Source organism: Bos taurus, chromosome 29, assembly GCF_002263795.3.
Source record: "Bos taurus isolate L1 Dominette 01449 registration number 42190680 breed Hereford chromosome 29, ARS-UCD2.0, whole genome shotgun sequence".
NCBI lineage: Eukaryota > Metazoa > Chordata > Mammalia > Artiodactyla > Bovidae > Bos > Bos taurus.
In genome coordinates this window covers 8,459,989-8,479,087 of record NC_037356.1, presented here as the reverse complement: position 1 = coordinate 8,479,087, position 19,099 = coordinate 8,459,989, and the positions used below count along the sequence as shown (strand labels likewise).

General features: G+C 36.8%; 1 protein-coding gene across 2 annotated transcripts in view; it reads left to right on the top strand.

Moving 5' to 3' along the window:
- The window catches only part of TMEM135 (transmembrane protein 135), a 303,343-nt gene that overhangs the window by 61,110 nt on the left and 223,134 nt on the right, over positions 1–19,099 (top strand). For both annotated transcript variants that reach the window (XM_024987169.2, NM_001035348.1), the window contains 2 exon segments: positions 1,960–2,087; positions 4,682–4,774. In XM_024987169.2, coding sequence (XP_024842937.1) covers positions 1,960–2,087; positions 4,682–4,774 — 221 coding nt within the window.

Here is a 19,099-nt window from a genome sequence, read left to right as displayed (position 1 = left end):
TTCTAAGGGGTAGAATAAGAAAAGAATTGAGAAGAGGCCGTTAGATTTCCCTTAGCACAGGGTAAGTGTTCTGCCCAGAATGGTGAGGAGTGAATGCAGGCTTCTCTGGTCTTCCTTTTCTCAAGTCTGTCTTGCCCTTTCTTAAATTCCCTCCCTCATTCCCTAATTCTGTCATCTTTTGTTCCTTTGATCATATTGTTTCACCTTGATAGAACAGCATTTCTTCATGGTACCTGTGAGAATGCCTCTGATCTAGCTCATATTCCCTTTTCAATGAAACGGAATGAATGGTTTTTATCAGTTTCTAGTTTTTGTCACTGAAATTCTCTAATATTCAGGTTGATAATATCTGTAATGCAGTTTTGTTTAGCATTCAATTTCTATTTGAATTGAACTTCACTTTTTTGTCTATTTAAAAATATATCTTATTTTTCAGTTTAAAACTTTTTCAGTTCAGTTCAGTCACTCAGTCGTGTCCGACTCTTTGCAACCCCATGAATCACAGCACGCCAGGCCTCCCTGTCCATCACCAACTCCCGGAGTTCACTCAGACTCATGTCCATTGAGTCAGTGATGCCATCCAGCCATCTCATCCTCTGTCGTCCCCTTCTCCTCCTGCCCCCAATCCCTCCCAGCATCAGAGTCTTTTCTAATGAGTCAACTCTTCGCATGAGGTGGCCAAAGTACTGGAGTTTCAGCTTCAGCATCATTCCTTCCAAAGAAATCCCAGGGCTGATCTCCTTCAGAAAGGACTGGTTGGATCTCCTTGCAGTCCAAGGGACTCTCAAGAGTCTTCTCCAACACCACAGTTCAAAAGCATCAATTCTTTGGTACTCAGCCTTCTTCACAGTCCAACTCTCACATCCATACATGGCCACAGGAAAAACCATAGCCTTGACTAGATGGACCTTTGTTGGCAAAGTAATGTCTCTGGTTTTGAATATGCTATCTAGGTTGGTCATAACTTTCCTTCCAAGGAGTAAGCGTCTTTTCATGGCTGCAGTCACTATCTGTAGTGATTTTAGAGCCCAGAAGAATAAAGTCTGGCACCGTTTCCACTGTTTCCCCGTCTATTTCCCATGAAGTGATGGGACCGGATGCCATGATCTTCGTTTTCTGAATGTTGAGCGTTAAGCCAACTTTTTCACTCTCCACTTTCACTTTCATCAAGAGGCTCTTTAGTTCCTCTTCACTTTCTGCCATAAGGGCGGTGTCATCTGCATATCTGAGGTGATTGATATTTCTCCCGGCAATCTTGATTCCAGCTTGTGTTTCTTCCAGCCCAGCGTTTCTCATGATGTACTCTGCATATAAGTTAAATAAACAGGGTGACAATATACAGCCTTGACGAACTCCTTTTCCCATTTGGAACCAGTCTGTTGTTCCATGTCCAGTTCTAACTGTTGCTTCCTGACCTGCATACAGATTTCTCAAGAGGCAGGTCAGGTGGTCTGGTATTCCCATCTCTTTCAGAATTTTCCACAGTTTGTTGTGATCCACACAGTCAAAGGTTTTGGCATAGTCAATAAAGCAGAAATAGATGTTTTTCTGGAACTCTCTTGCTTTTTCCATGATCCAGCGGATGTTGGCAATTTGATCTCTGGTTCCTCTGCCTTTTCTAAAACCAGCTTGAACATCAGGAAGTTCACGGTTCACGTATTGCTGAAGCCTGGCTTGGAGAAATTTGAGCATAAGGCACTATAAATATTTATCTCAAATTTGCAGGTTACTTATCATGTGATTGATCCACATTGTGGCCCTTTACCTATTATACCTTCAATAAACTAAAGTGTCTTCTTTCTGTCCTGAAAATTGAATTTTCATAGAAAGAGCTATAAAATACCTGGGTTTTTACTTTAATTTGTAAATATATACTATTATTTCAGTATCTTCCACATAAGAGCTAACTTAAGTGGGAAAAGTTGGTTGGATTAAACAAAAGACCCTTTTTCTTTTCAGATTGCAGCAATTCTCCGGAAACGAAAATTAGACTATTATTTACACAAACTGCTCCCTGAGATCCTACAGTCTGCTTCATTTCTGACTGCTAATGGGGCCTTGTTTATGGCTTTCTTTTGCATTTTAAGGTTGGTACTCATAATAACCACTGGAGATTAATACAAATTTCCTTTATTGAAATAGAAACAAACAGATGTTTACATAAATGTTGTGCAGGTCACTCCTTGTTTATTTTTTTCTCTCTGGGACATGGCATTTATTTATCTCAAAGAAAGCTTGTAAAACCAGGAGTTGTGACCGTTTGGCCTAACATGTGATGTAAACTTCAAATCACTGCTGTGATTATGGAACAAAAGTGCTTTAATGCATCATGTATTTTCTGGGGCTCACTGTATTTACTGCGTTGTTAATGAGGATTTCTTAACTTTTCAGTTTTATAGATTTGAAATTCAAAGCAACTGTCCATGATATAGCTTAGGTCCATATGTAGTGAACGGACTTCAAAAGGACCATAAAATGCTTGTGTTTATCTGTGAAACTCCTGGCATATCCTACTGATGAAACTTTTGGTCTTGATTCAGTGCATTATCTGTTTCACATGCTTCATGCTATATATATGCAGTTAGAATTCAGTTTTTGGTATTGTGATGTACCTAACATATTTAGTAGATATTTACTTTTTATCTTTCAAACAACGCAAACTAGTTATTTAATTTGTCAAATTGAAATACTTCACATTCTATTAATATTATGTTACCCACTTAGTATTGCCAAAGTAATTCTGCAGGTAGAAATATAATTTCCAGGTGTCTTTCATAGATTCTTTTTCCTTAAGAACAATAACATTTATAAACTTTTAAATTGTGCAGAAAATAATTGATATAATTTATACTATTGAGTAAATAAATCATGCCTTTAAATTGACCTGAATAATCTGTGCAAGAAACTCTTTATCATGTAGTCTCTGGAAAGTTTCTAATACTTGTTAAAACTCTAAAAATAGAGTTGTACGATAATTAGATTTAATAATAATAATAAATTGTTCTTGAAGCATATTTATGTTATGTGAACCCTTTGGTTAAGTTGTGAAAACATTAAATACTAATTATAAGATAACATCTATGTTCTTTCTATACCTGAGTCACTGAGTTATTTTCCTTTAATTCTTACATTCAATAATTTATTAAGCCATTTGTCGATTTTATTAGAGGGAGAACCACCTCCACTTTTCTCAGGCAGAAAGTTTCTGATGCCCATTGCAGAAATACCTATGTTATTTGTAAATTTTCTAATTTTTTAAAGCTAAGCTTCAGTTGAAAAGATAATTTTATCTGTGATTCTTGATCCTTATCTGTATGTATATAGCAAATATTTTTTCCTATAATACATCATTTAGCAGTTGAGCACCATTGTTCAGATACTTTATTATTTTTTTGTTTCTCCCCTTCTTAGGAATATATCGTCTTTGAAAGGAAAAAAGAATTTCCTAGTATCTCCAGACTTCTTTTTATTTTCTCTTTGAAAACCCAAGAAGTTAATGGCTATTTGTAGTGAAACACCATAGTGAGACACTTTGCAGATTCTTTCTTTCAAATGATGTATTCTAGTAAAAGAAAAGCTTTGTATACATATATAACTAAAAGATATAAAATATTTTAGTAAGTGATGTAAGAAAAACTTATCCAGGGTTGTAGAAGCAAAAGAGAGACATTTGTTGAATATTTATCATGTGTTAAAAAATAGAAGTAGTAAAAAAAAAAAGATATAATGAACTTATACACAAAACAGAAAGAGACCCACAGACATAGAACTAACAAATTTATGAAAGGGGAAAGGTGAGGAGTAAATTAGGACTCTGGGATTAGCATATACACACTACTGTATATAAGATAGGTAACCAACAAGGGACCTACTGTGATAGCAAGGGAACTCTACTCAATATTTTGTGTTAATAATAACCTATAAGGAAAAAGAATCTGAAAAAAATATATATTTAACTGAATCACTTTGCTATACACATGAAACTAACACGCTATGGTAAATCAATTATACACCAATAAAAGCTGAAAAAAATGTAGTAGTGATAATAATAGTAATACTGGTAACAATAGCTAATGTTTTCTCAGTGTTTCCTTTGTGCCATGCATGGTGCTGGGAAGGATCCCATGTGGCCATCTTAGCAATTATGTATGAGATAGGTAATATATTTATTCCCATTTGATAGATGAGGAAACTGAGAACCTAGAGGGTTTTGCAGAGTGAACAGTATTGGGTCCAGGGAATGTCTGAATGAATATAACATTAAATGACTGCAAGGAGAGATACCTATTAGTTTGCTGTTGTAGTAGCCTGAAGAAGAGGTGGTGAGGGACTTGACTGAGGCAAAGGCAGTAGGTTGGAGAGGAATTTGAGAGATAAATTGTATATGGAAATACTTAAGTGGATGATTTCATGTATGGAAGACAGAGAAGCCAAGGATGTCTCCAAATGCCACACGTAGGTGAATAAGTAGTTGTTGATGTCATTAACCTAGGAAAAGACAAGGAAGAGCAAATTCATGGAGCCTGGGGAGAAGAAGAATGAGCTTGGCTCTGGTCCTGTTGAATTTGATTTGCTGTGGGACACCTAGACAGAGGGTGAACTGGGAAGGGGAACTCCTGTGTGTAATAACTGCAGTGACCAACAAGAAATTTTGTTTAATCCTTCCAAATTTCAATTTCAGGAAGATACTTGGAAAATTCTACTTATGGAGTCCCGGCTTTGGTGCCGCTTTGCCAGCATCTTATGTGGCCATTCTAGTTGAGAGAAAAAGCAGGTAAAATTTTGCATATCTACGTGTTTAGTAGAACCATTCTCACCCAAATTAGAGTTTTGCTTTTGTTTTTTGCTTAGTGTTTGTTGTGGTCCAGGGAGGAGAACTATTTCCACATATATTTCTCAATCTTGCAAATATTTGATGGAAAATTTGATTTTATACTTATTAATGTTTTTAAGCCTATGAAAGAGAAGATTGACATTATACAGTAAAATACCCATAGTCTTTGTTTACTATAAATCTAGAGCGTCCTCTAATGTGCCAAACTAAAGCATGACATGCATAAATTCCAGCTAAAGATCTTTTCTGTAACCACAATACCATTATCACACCTAAGAACATAAACAATAATTTTCTTTATTCATCTAGATTTGTAATTTGCTTTAGACTCATTACCTCTATTAAGTCAGTTATTATTTTTAAGATTTTTGTTATCAATTTGAAAATGTTCCATGTGGAATAATACGGTTTCTGCAAAATACTACAAATGTTATGTAAGTTTTTCAGTCAAATAAACTGTTGAAGTTAGACATTTGGCATAAAATAATTTTTGCCATCTCAAGAATATTTATTTTTACTGCTGAGACCTGCTTTGATTCCACCTTTATCCCAGATAATCAAGATAGTGTCATGTGTTAATCAAGACGGGGTCATCTTTCAGCTGATGAAGATATTTGTTATAATCATCGATCCTCTAGTAAGAATATAGATAGATCTTGTTATATAACTAAATATTTACCTAAACTACTTGTTATTTTTAAGTCACTAAGTCGTGTCTGACTCTCTGCGACCCTCTGAACTGTAACCCGCCAGGCTCCTCTGTCCATGGGATTTCCCAGGCAAGGATACTGGAGTGGGTTGCCATTTCATTCTCCAGGGGATCTTCTTGACCCAGAGATTGAACCCAAGTCTCCTGCGTTGGCAGGTGGATTATTTTACCACTGAGCCAGCAGGGAAGCTCTAAACTACCTGAGGCCATTTTAATGCATTTTTGTAAATGTAATAATATCTAACTTTTTGTGATTCTCTGATCATGCTTTTGGATTAGTAAAATTACTAAAATCAAAGGGTTTTATAACCCCAGCAAAATCAAGTCAGTATTGCTAGGAACATGAGCGTCCCTGGTGGCTCAGTGGTAAAGAATTCTCCTGCAATGCATGAGATGCTGTGACATGGGTTTGATCCCTGGGTTGGGAAGATGCCCTGGAGGAGAAAATGGCAACCTACTCCAGTAACCTTGCCTAGGAAATCCCATGGACAGAGGAGCCTGGTGGGCTACAATCCATGGGGACACACAAGAGTCAGACACGGCTAAGAGACTAAACAAAAACATGGCTCAGGAATATAGGTTACCCCACCCAAGAGGAGAGTACAGAGTAGTCACTAAATAAGTGTGGATACTGGACCTATATTATCTGACTCGGGAGACTAGCTCTGCCACTTATTGGGTGACTTCTATGGCTTATTTCTTACCTGAAAAATGGAGATAGTGATTAAGTACTCATATAGTTGTTCAGAGAATTAAATGAGTTAGTTATGTGAAAAGTGCTTAGAAGAGTGTCTGACACATGGTAACTGTGTTGTGTTAAGTACTTTTATTATTTTCTCCCCTATAAGTAATGAGAGTATTTTACTGGTGATTGTAATTTCTTGATCAGTTTATAAATACAAATATTGGTTTTTGGAAATATAATTTCAAAATATTCTAAAATAAGAATACTTTCCTACATAATTCTAGCACTATTATCACACATAAGAAAATTAGCAGTCATTCCCAGCTGCTGTCTTGTCCATACTGTCCTAAAATACTTCATAGCTGGCTTTTTTGAACCGAAATCTCGTCAAAGTTGATGGACGGTGTTCTGTTTCTTTATTTTCTCTTGATCTTGGTTAATCATCCATCCCACTTTTATCCTCCATGGCAGTGACTTATTGATATGACCAAGCCAGTTATCTTGTTGTTTGTAAAATCATTTATGATTTTGTCAGAAATTTTTCCTCACAGAATTGTTTAAATGGTATTTCCTGTGAACTTGAAGTTCAGTCAAAATCTTTGATTAGATTCGAATTAAATATTCTTGGTAAGAGTTTACTTCATAGATGATACTGACACCATCCGGAGGCCCAAACTTCTGAGTAGTTCTAAGTTTGAATATGTGATTAAAGGTAATCAGCAGATCTTTCCAATGAATTGTTATTGATGATGAATTAGATGAATGGATTTCCGGATATTCCATAATCTCTGCTTTGCTGGAATAAAGCTCAGTTGATCATGACATCACTAAGACATCATTATTGTGAGATGGCTACTTGTGTGTGTTATATGTTTGTGTATTCTTTATCCATTTTAGTGTCACTGTCACATTTACTTTATAAAATGTTTTATAAATTTTGTTGTTTTTCCCCTTACTCTGGTGTAATTTAAGTAGCAGTGAATTTTCTGGCCTTTGAGGATTTAGTCTGATCCTCTGTGAGCCCTCCTGGCCATGGTGACTCTTTTGGGCATGGTAGTTCTTAAGAAGTTGTTTCCTCTGTGGAAACTGGTCTGCTTAAACTCACTCAATTCTGTCTCTAACAGAAAGTTATCCATCTCTTAAAAATTTTCCATTTCCCCAAAATTATCCATTTATAAAGATTTTTATATTTATTTGCATGAAGCTCATGCAAAATAGTCCTATATGATTTGATTGAATTTTCTGTTTTCAATTGTTATTTCTCAACTCATTTATTTTGTATTATTGCTAGCTACTAATTTTGTTGATTTTGCTTTTCAATGAATCATTTATTAGTTCTGTTTTTTGGTTTTCTAATTCATTTCTTGCTGTCATTTTTTTTCCTTCCTTTTTTTTTTTTTTGCTAATTTTCTTTCCTTTTATAATAAATATCTTTTTTGTTTGGGGCTTTATTTATTTTCATTCTTTAAGTTCTATTGATATAAGTATTTAAGGCTATGAATTTTCCTCTTTGATTATATATAGATTCTGATATGTTGTATTTACATAATCATAATTTTCTAGAAATTCTGTAATTTTAGTTTGTTTTTCTCCTTTGATATAAGAATTATTTAGTGGAGAGCTTAAAATGGAGAGGCCTCTTTGTTATTGCTGGCTCATGGTAACTGGGCTTCCCTGGTGGCTCAGACGGTAAAGCGTCTGCCTGCAATGTGGGAGACTGGGTTCGATCCCTGGGTTGGGAAGATCCCGTGGAGAAGGAAATGGCAACCCACTCCAGTATTCTTGCCTGGAAAATCCCATGGACAGAAGAGCCTTGTAGGCTACAGTCCATGGGGTTGCAAAGAGTCAGATACGACTGAGTGACTTCACTTCAGTTCATGGTAACTACGCTTCGTCATTTGAGGAACTGCCAAAGTGTTTATTATACCATTGTTCCTCCTCTCCAGCAGAGTAACGAGTCTAATTACTTCACGTTGTGACTAACACTTGTAATTATATGCTTTCTGATTATGGTTTCCCTGCTGCTGCTGCTGCTAAATTGCTTCAGTTGTATTCGACCCTGTGCGACCCCATAGACGGCAGCCCACCAGGCTCCCGCGTCCCTGGGATTCTCCAGGCAAGAACACTGGAGTGGGTTGCCATTTCCTTCTCCAATGCATGAAAGTGAAAAGTGGAAGTGAAGTCGCTCAGTTGTGTCTGACTGTTTGCGACCCATGGACTGCAGCCTACCAGGCTCCTCCGTCCATGGGATTTTCCAGGCAAGAGTACTGGAGTGGGGTGCCATTGCCTTCTCCGTAGAGAGTGAAGTAGTATTTAAGGTGTGGTTTAGGTTTGCATTTCCCAGATGACTATTGGTATTGAGCAACTTTTCATGTACCTACTAGCTGTTTGTAGATCTTCTTTGGAAAAATGCCTGTTTAAATCCTTTAACTGCTTTTTATTGGGTTATTTATCTTTTTATTATTAATTTGTAATCATTCTTTAGTTATTCTAAATAAAAGCCATTATGAGATATAGGACTTGTAAATACTTTCTCCCATTCAGTGCCTTGTTTTTTATATTCTTGATCATGTCATTTGAAGAACATACATTTTAGATTTTGAGGAAGTCCAATTTATATATTTTATTCTATTCTTGTATTTTTGTGTCATATTTAAGAAGCCCATTATCAAATCTAAGGTCGCAAAGATTGTCTCTATGTTTTCTTTTAAGAGTTTTATAGTTTTAATTTTCATATTTCAGTCTTTGATCCATTTTAAGTTAATTTTTGTCTGTGATGTGAGGTAGGGGCATACTGTATTTTTAGTATCGTTTTTCACATGTTGCTATACATGGAAATGTATTGAGTTTTTGAATGTGATCTTGATTCTTGGGTTCTTGTAGAATTTACTTGTTAGTTCTAATAAGTTTTTCTGTATATTCCTTGAGATTTTTTACATTGAAAATAATATTGTTGCAAATAGGGACAATTTTATTCTTTGCTTTCCAGTCTATATATCTTTTATTTCCTTTTATTGTGTTGGTACATCCTTCCCTTGTTCCTGATCTTAGGGGAAGGAATTCAGTCTTTCACCTTTACGTATGATGTTACCTGTAGGGTGTTTTTTTTAAGATACTCTTTATCAAGTTTAGGAAGTTCAGATGTATTCCTAGTTTTGTGAGAGCCTTGATCATGAATGGGTATAGCATTTTGTCAAATGTCTTTCCTGGATCCATTGATATGATCATGTGGGTTTTTGTGCTTTATTTTAGCCTGTTTCTAGCATTTTAAGAATATCAACGAGGTCAAATTGATATAGTTTATCATATCTAGGATGGGTTTTCAATCCTGGCACTATTGACTTGTTTTGGGCCAGATAATTCTTTGTTTGGGAGAGGACTGTTCTGTGTATTGTATTCATACATACCATTGGCACTCCCTTCCCCTCCCTACCAAATTGGGACAACAAATAATGTTTCCATAGGAAACATGTCCCCATGGGATCAGTTCAGTTCAGTCACTCAGTCGTGTCCGACTCTTTGCAACCCCGCAGACTGCAGCACGCCAGGCCTCCCTGCCCATCACCAACTCCTGTAGCTTATTCAAACTCATGTCCATTGAGTCGGTGATGCCATCTAGCCATCTCATCCTCTGTCGTCCCCTTTTCCTCCCGCCTTCAATCTTTCCCAGCATCAGGGTCTTTTCAAATGAGTCAGTTCTTCACATCAGGTGGCCAAAGTATTGGAGTTTCAGCTTCAGCATCACTCCCTCCAATGAATATTCAGGACTGATCTCCTTCAGGATGGACTGGTTGGATCTCCTTGCAGTCCAAGGGACTCTCAAGTCTTCTCCAACACCACAGTTCAAAAGCATCAGTTCTTCACTGCTCAGCTTTCTTTATAGTCCAACTCTCACATCCATACATGACTACTGGAAAAACCATACCTTTGACTAGACGGACCTTTGTTGGCAAAGTGATGTCTCTGCTTTTTAATATGCTGTCTAGGTTGGTCATAACTTTTCTTCCAAGGAGCAAGTGTCTTTTAATTTCTTGGTTGCAGTCACCATCTGCAGTGATTTTGAAGCCCAAGAAAATAAAGTCTGTCACTGTTTCCATTGTTTCCCCATCTATTTGCCATGAAGTGATGGGACCGGATGCCATGATCTTAGTTTTCTGAATATTTGAGTTTTAAGCCAACTTTTTCACTCTTCTCTTTCACTTTCATCAAGAGGCTCTTCAGTTCCTCTTCACTTTCTGCCATAAGGATGGTGTCATCTGCATATCTGAGGTTACTGATATTTCTCCCGGCAATCTTGATTCCAGCTTGTGCTTCCTCCAGCCCAGTGTTTCTCATGATGTACTCTGTATATAAGTTAAATAAGCAAGGTTACAATATACAGCCTTGAGGTACTCCTTTCCCGATTTGGAACCAGTCTGTTGTTTCATGTCCAGTTCTAACTGTTGCTTCCTGACCTGCATACAGATTTCTCAAGAGGCAAGTCAGGTAGTCTGGTATTCCTTTCTTTAAGACTTTTCCAGTTGATTGTGATCCACACAGTCAAAGGCTTTGGCATAGTCAATAAAACAGAAGTGGATATTTTTCTGGAACTCTTTTGTTTTTTGCTGATCCAACCGATGTTGGCAATTTGATATCTGGCTCCTCTGCATTTTCTAAATCCGGCTTGAACATCTGGAAGTTCATGATTCACGTACTGTTGAAGCCTGGCTTGGAGAATTTTGAGCATTAGGTTACTAGCATGTGAGATGAGTACAGTTATCCCCATGGGATAAATCCCCACTTTGTTGAAAACTACCAATCTATATTGTTACTAAATTTTTTGTCTAGTTTTATTATTTACTGAGAGAAAGGTATTAAAATCACCCTTCTGTGGTTCTGAATTTGTCTGGTTCTTACTTTAATGCTGTCAGTTTGGTGTATACACATTTATGGTTGTCATTTCTTCAATGATAAATTGAACTTGTTATCAATATAAGATGTTTCTCTATAGCTTAGATAATTCCCTTTGCTCTGAATTGTGTTTTATTTGGTATTGCTATAACCACTCCAGCCGTGTTGTAGTGCTTGCATTGTATTGAATTTCTTTCCAGTTAATTTCAAATCCTTTAGTTTTATATTTGAAATGCGATTTTTGTGGATAGCATTGCCGGGGTCCAGCCCCGGCTGATCCAGGGTATTTGAAGCAGGGACGGTGTCGGCGAGGATCAGGATACAATAGCTTCAATTAGATATTAATTAAAGATATAAAGAGTAATAGAATAAGGATAGCTCAGTAGGAAAATTCAGTGGAGAAAAGAGGCTGAGTAGCTTGGTTTACGCGGGAGACCAATAAAACTTCAAGACAAGAAGTTTGCACCACTTACGTAGGCCACAGGCGTCCTTCCGTTCTCCCGAAGGAGAGGAGACACTGAGGCCTCCCCGGTCAGATCTTAGAAGCCCAGGCATAATTAGTAAGCATGGTGGGTTCCGCGCTCCAGATGGAGACTCAGCCAGTGTGAGAGAGAGAGAGACATGGGGAGACCAGTCTTTCGAGGAACTGATCCCAATTCTTTATTTTCCAGAGTCTACTTTTATACACTGAGATATTATGCAAAAATCACGCGGGGTCAGCAGTCCTGACTTTTGTCAAAGTCAGGTGCTTCATACAAATGTGTACAGAGGTCTTAGGGGTGTTACATCATCTTCTGGCCAGGGGGCCTGCTGACAATTTATGACTCTCTCCTTGTGACAGCGGTCAGTCAACCAGGACACTTATTTCTCCAGGGGTGATTATTCTTAAAACAGATGCCACCCAAATAAAGTTACATTCCTATAGGGTGAGGGTGTAGTGGGTTTTAGTTAAGGAAAGAATTTACTTAGCCTAAGGTCTAATGTGATTTATATCAAAGGTTAATACTTATTTCTTCTATATATTCATTAATGTGTGTAAAGGCAGGGGATGTGGAGTCTTAGCAACAAACATTGGCTCAACAAATGAGAAATGCTTCACCAATACAATTTCTAATCAGCCCATTATACTTATACTAATAGTTTTCTAACTTTTCTAAGGAACCTGTTTTTAGAAGGTTTAAAGCATCTCGTGCCTCTCACGGTTGGGAGGCTGTGAGCAATCACATGTGGCTGGACAAGCCTGTCAGGCAGGCTAGAGAACCTTCAGAGGAGTTTGTAGGTTGAAACACTCCTATCACGCTCAGGAATTATTATTAACTGGAGCTCTAAGTTAACTCCTTCTCTGAAAGAGGTGGTGGGGGACAGCTGCCCGTAAAGTCAGAGGTGTAGGGGAGAGCACAAAGTAGTAAAGTAGGCAGGCTCTGGTTATGGGGGTAGATGCTCGAGGATTTCCAGGGGGACTCCTGAGGCTCGATCCCGCCTTTGCGTATGTCGAGCCTCCTTCCTCATGACCTTTGCCATGGGCAGAGTGCCTCACGCCGGCCCCCAACATAGCATGTAATTGGGTCTTGGATTTTTATTTTTTTAAAATTTTATATTTAAAAATTAAGAAGTTACTTTTTGGCCAAGCCACGTGACTTGGGGGATTATCATTTCCCTGACTTGGTATTGAACCCAGGCCCGTTGCAGTGAAAGCTAAATCCTTATCACTCAACTGCCAAGGAATTCCTTGGGTCTTGGTGTTTTAAATCTATTTTTACTAATTTTTGTCTTTTAATTAGATTAATTAGTCCATTAACATTTGGTATGTTTATTATGATGTGACTAAATTAAATCCACTGTTTCATTACTATTTTTCTTCTTTTTTTTCTTTCTCTGTTCCTTTTCCTGCATTCTTTTCCATTATTTGAATTGTTTTTTTTTTTTTTTTTTTTGGGTAGATGGTGACACTGTGTTATTTTAAAAAGATTGTCCTCCACTCCCTTTTAAAAATGACTATATTTTAGGGGTAGGAGTTTTAGGTTCAAAGCAAAATTAAAGGGGAAGTATAATGATTTTTCATATATCCTGATCCCTACACATGGATATAATGTGCTGTGCTTAGTTGCTCAGTCATGGCTGATTCTTTATGACCCCATGGACTGTAGCCTACCTGGCTCTTCTGTCCGTGGGGATTCTCCAAGCAAGAATACTGGAGTGGGTTGCTATGCCCTCCTCCAGGGGATCTTCCTAACCCATGGTTTGAACCAAAGTCTCTCACACTGCAGGTAGATTCTTTATTGTCTGAATCACCAGGGAAGCCCAAGAATACTGGAGTGGGTAGCCTATCCCTTATAGCCTCCCTAATTATCAATATCACCCAACAGAGTGGTACGTTCGTTACAATTGATGTACCAAGATAGACATGTCATTATCAGTCCAAATCTATAATTTACATTAGGATTCTTGGTTTTGTACATTCATAGGTTTGGACAAATGTATATGGACACATATAGACCATTATAGTATCTTGCAGAGGAATTTCACTGTCTTAAAAATCCTCTGTGCTTGCTTATTAATCCTTCTCTCCCCTCAACCCCTAGTAACCACTATTTTTTTTAACTGTGTCCATAGTTTTATCTTTTCTAGAATGTTGTGTAGTTGGAATCATACAGTATGTTGGCTTTTCACATTAACATCTTTTACTTAGTGATATGCGGTTAAGTTTCCTCCATGTCTTTTCATGGCTTGATGGGTCATTTCTTTTTGGAGCTGAATAATATTACATGGTCTGGATGTACCAGTTTATTTATCCACTGACCTACTGACAGACATCTTGATGGATTCCAAGTTTTGGTAATCATGGATAAAGCTTCTGTAAACCTTCAGGTGCAGGTTTTTATGTAGACAAAAATTTTCAACTCCTTTGAATGATTGCTAAGGGTTGTGATTGCTGGATCATATACTAAGAGTTTGTTTAATTTTGTATGAAACTGCCTACTGTCTTCCAAACGGTCTGGGCCATTTTGTATCCTTACTATTCCTGTTGTTCCATGTCTTCACCAGCACTTAGTTTTATCTGAATTTTGACCTTCCTAATATGTGTGTGGTAGTATCTCATTGTTGTTTTAATTTGCATTTCCTTGATGATATATGTATGTTATGGGGCATTTCTTCATGCTTATTTACTTTAATCTCTATGTATATATATATTTAAAGGTTTCTTGTATTTGGCATATAATTGGGTTATGTTTTAGATCAGCTTTGACAATCTGTCTTTTAACTGTCATTCAGAGTAATTGGTGCAGTGATAAAGAATCCACCTGCCAATGAAGGAGACCCAAGAGATGTGGGTTGGATCCCTAGGTCAGGAATATCCCCTGGAGTATGAAATGGCAACCCACTCCAGAGTTCTTGCCTGGAAGATTCCATGGACAGAGGAGACAGGCAGGCTATAGTCAGTGGGGTTGCAGAGTCAGACATGACCGAGCACGCACATAGCTAGTGAAGTGATTATGATATAGTTGGATTGATTTCCAACATATTTGTTACTGTTTTTTCTTTGTTGCCTTTGTTCTTTGTTCTGATTTTTATCTTCTGGTCTTATTCTGCCTTTTGTGGTTTTAATTGAAAATTTTATGTATTGGATTGGCAAAAACGTTCATTCAGGTTTTTCTATAAGATGTGATAGTCAAGCTCCTGGAGGTAAGACTCAAAAGTGTGGGCCCCTCTTAAGACCAATACCTGTGGAATTTTTAACTCCCAGACTGTGCCTCCCTCTGTTTATCCTAACTCCCACACTGAACCCCCTGCTGTGTATCAGTGACAGTGCAGATTGTCCTCTCTTCCTCACTTCCTCAGAGGTTTCAGCTTGTGAGTTTGTGCTCTGTTATGGTCTTAGTCTCTGTATCTGCTTGCAGTTTCTGCAGTTTAGGGGGCAGCAGATTGTAATGTGACCTTACTTCTCTTGTGGAAGTTGACTTTTCAGTTTGTTCAGCTTTTTACTTGGTTTTAGGACCAAGTGATGGAAACAGTGTCAGACTTTATTTTTTCGGGCTCCAAAATCACTGCAGATGGTGACTGCAGCCATGAAATTAAAAGACGCTTACTCCTTGGAAGGAAAGTTATGACCAACCTAGATAGCATATTCAAAAGCAGAGACGTTACTTTGCCAACAAAGGTCCGTCTAGTCAAGGCTATGGTTTTTCCTTTGGTCATGTATGGATGTGAGAGTTGGACTGTGAAGAAGGCTGAGCGCCGAAGAATTGATGCTTTTGAACTGTGGTGTTGGAGACGACTCTTGAGAGTCCCTTGGACTGCAAGGAGGTCGTCCATTCTGAAGGAGATCAGCCCTGGGATTTCTTTGGAAGGAATGATGCTAAAAGCTGAAACTCCAGTACTTTGGCCACCTCATGTGAAGAGTTGACTCATTGGAAAAGACTGATGCTGGGAGCGATTTGGGGCAGGAGGAGAAGGGGACTACAGAGGATGAGATGGCTGGATGGCATCACTGAGTCAATGGACGTGAGTCTGGGTGAACTCCAGGAGTTGGTGATGGACAGGGAGGCCTGGCGTGCTGCGATTCATGGGGTCGCAAATAGTCGGACACGACTGAGCGACTGAACTGAACTGAACTGAACTGATCACTTCCAAGTTCCTTACATGTAAACTGGAAACTGGAAGAAGAATTTTTTTGTAAGAATTTCATTTTTATGTATTTATTTCTTTTAAAATTTTTCCAAAAAGTCAAACTCTTTTTTGAAGAGTAACATTTATTTAAATACCGTGATAGTACCAAAATAAAATTGTGTTATTAATATTAAAAGCTATAACTCCTTAAGGCATGAAGAGGTTTCCTGGAAGTAGTTTATTTCCTATTCTCCTTTTACATTTGATAGTAAACTGTTTTTTAAGCTTTCTGTTTTTATTTATTTAAGTGAGCTATTGCACTAGTATTTTATTCATAAGACACTAGGGATTCATAGAAAATTTGTCCTAGATTATGACTTGTTCTAAATATTAATTGGAGTGGATTTACTCTGTTTGAGACCTGATTAGAATTTGAGGCTTCTCTGGTGGCTCAGATGATAAAGCATCTGCTTGTGATGCGGGAGACCTGGGTTCAATCCCTGGATCGGGAAGATCCCCTGGAGAAGGAAATGGCAGCCCACTCCAGTACTCTTGCCTGAAAAATCACCTGGATGGAGGAGCCTGGTAGCCTACAGTCCATGGGGTCGCAAAGAGTCAGACATGACTGAGCGGCTTCTCGCTCTCTCTCTCAAATTTTAACTTCTTTATGAGTATTATCCCATGGTTTCTGAAGAAAAAATGATCCTTATCATGATGTGATTGTTTAGTAGTTGAACTTTTTGTGACACGTGTTGATTTAGTTCTGTTCTTTATTTGATGATGCAATTAAAAAACCTGGAAATAGCTCTAAGTTCTTTTTTTTTTTTTTTTTTTTTTTAAGCGTTGTGTGTATATATGTACATCAAGCACAAATGGTTTGGGGTCTAATTAAAATTTTTAAAATTAAATTTTATAGTATTGGTCAGAAGCTAGTGACTTTAAAATGCAAGTTTAAAAAACTTTTTTGGCTTTAACGATAGAACAGAAAAGCAAATCTTTTAGCTTTGTTTCTTTGTAAGTTGTTGTATAGTGTATCTTACTTTAAGGAAGTCTTGTCTCTGTTTATCTGAAATTGTGCAAAAGTTAACAAGTGGTCTTACTTGCTTTGAAAACATGTTTTATTTAGCAACAAATTTTTCTTAAGATCTCATTAAAGGTCAAGATACCTGAGTAACCTACTCAGATTACTGAGTAGAATCTGGTAGAAAGTAATCTACCAGGGTTTTTAAAACTAAGATACACTATAAAACAACTTATAAAGAAATAAAGCTAAAAGATTTGCTTTTCTATGTTTTATATAAGTAATTTACAAAGGTTGAAGATAGGTGTATTTCAAAATTATTACATCTATCCCCAAATGAAACATATTAATATTGTAGCGTTTAAGGAAGAGGAATTTATAATTATGCCTTTAGTTCCCAAAGAAAGTCAATGATATGTTGTTGGAGGTGGCCAATAGGCAGCTTGAAGTGTGAGTCTAGACTCAGGAAAAGCATGGTAGTTATATAAATAAAATTTGAGGTTTCCTCCCGTAGGTGATTATTGAAGCTATTGGAGATTAGAGTCTCAAAGCTCAGAATAGGAAGCCTGAGGTTAGAGGTTGAGAAATAGCAACATTTAAGGAATTAGTTTTGAACCAATTTTTAAATTAATTGATCAGTTATTAGTTCTTCCTTTTAAAAGTAAATATCAGTAATATATTAGAAAGGATAGAAGAAAAAGAATGTGGAGGATTAACAGTTTTTTTCCAAGTTAGCAAATCATGATAATTTAAAATTTTAAATCTCTGAAGCTCTATTCAATAATGAAATCTTTACTAAAGTTATACGCTTTATACTCAATTGTATAATCATCTTTTTTAAAAGAAGCATTTAATGAGGTACAAGCATACAACATGGTTATATACACACACATATGTATGATGGATACATATGTGTGTGTGTGTTATATAGGTATAGATATATTAGTGAAAATCTATCTATATTCATGAATATGTTTTCATCTATATTGGTTTAAATTTATTTCCTCACAACTTTTTTCTCTCTGTCTCCAACTCATGCATCCTTTTATTCATCCATCCACCCATCCATCCATCTGTCCATCTTTCTGTCTCCTTCCACCTACAGAATTAAACATGCTTTGCCAGCTAGTTCCTAACACCTTGTAAGAGGGCAGCTTACTTAAATCTTAATCGCATAACTATGGGATTCTGCAAAAGCTTTGAAGTTGTTTCCAGGGTTGCTTAAAAAATTTGTGCCACAAAGAACTGTGATCTTAGTAACTCAGCAGGAAGCTTTGGTAACATCTAGTTTATCCCTAGGTGGGCTGTTAAGAACTAGTCTTCTCTTTCTTTTTCTAGGAAGTGCTTTGTTTGTGGTTCAGAAAGAAGTTGTTCTGATGGATTTTGTTTTGTAGAGTTGTTGTGGATTTGCTTTGATATTTAGTACTAGTTTAGATAAGTTAAAACTGCAGGGTGCTCAAACAAGGACATGGATTAAAGTATCAAAAATTGGGTATTTATTCTAAGCATATTCATGGTTTAAGTTGTTAAATTACATTGTTGTCATTATGAAACTCCTAAGCAGATGTGACCAAAAGGAATCAACTATGTATTATGTGGGTAAAAGAATACCTATAAACAGGCCTATAAATTATTGGTATCTTCAAGTTTCAGTGTCATATTCACAGGAAGAAAATGAGATTACCTTCCAGTCTTCTGAAAAGCTTCCTCTCTATTATCCACTGTATACCATAGAATATAATTATGGAGTCTTTCTCTCGTCTAGAAGTTTGTCTTACCCATTCCTGTACCTTAAAGAAGTATTTTATACTGTTCTGAAATATTTTGACAAATGAAATTCTATTTTATTTTGAAAGACTTTCTGAAATGATTAAATAAAATATCTTGGTGAACAGTGTTTAGGAACATTCACTTTGTTTTTCTTTAATCTCTAATTTCTCCTTATCCACTGAACACAGACATATTTTATATGTATATATAAATATTTAGAAGTTACACTACTAATACCTAATACCTACTGTATTCCCTAGTGACCTGAGTTATGAAATGTGTTACATACAGTGTCATTCAGAAGTTTGAGAAAGTTAACTTAACGAATATTTACACTAAAGTTTTCAGAAAATAAAAAGCATTATTGTCCATCTAATTAGACAAAATAATGTCATTAGAAGATAATCCTTGAAATTTCAGTAGAATGTGAGGATACCTTTTATTCTACTGAGATGTTAAGAAAATGTAATTATTTTAATATTTCCCCATAAGGAATAGTGATACTCTGATTGCACAGTTCTTACAACAGTGGTTCTTAATACTTTTTTAGATAGTACCCCTTGATGTACACACCACTTACAT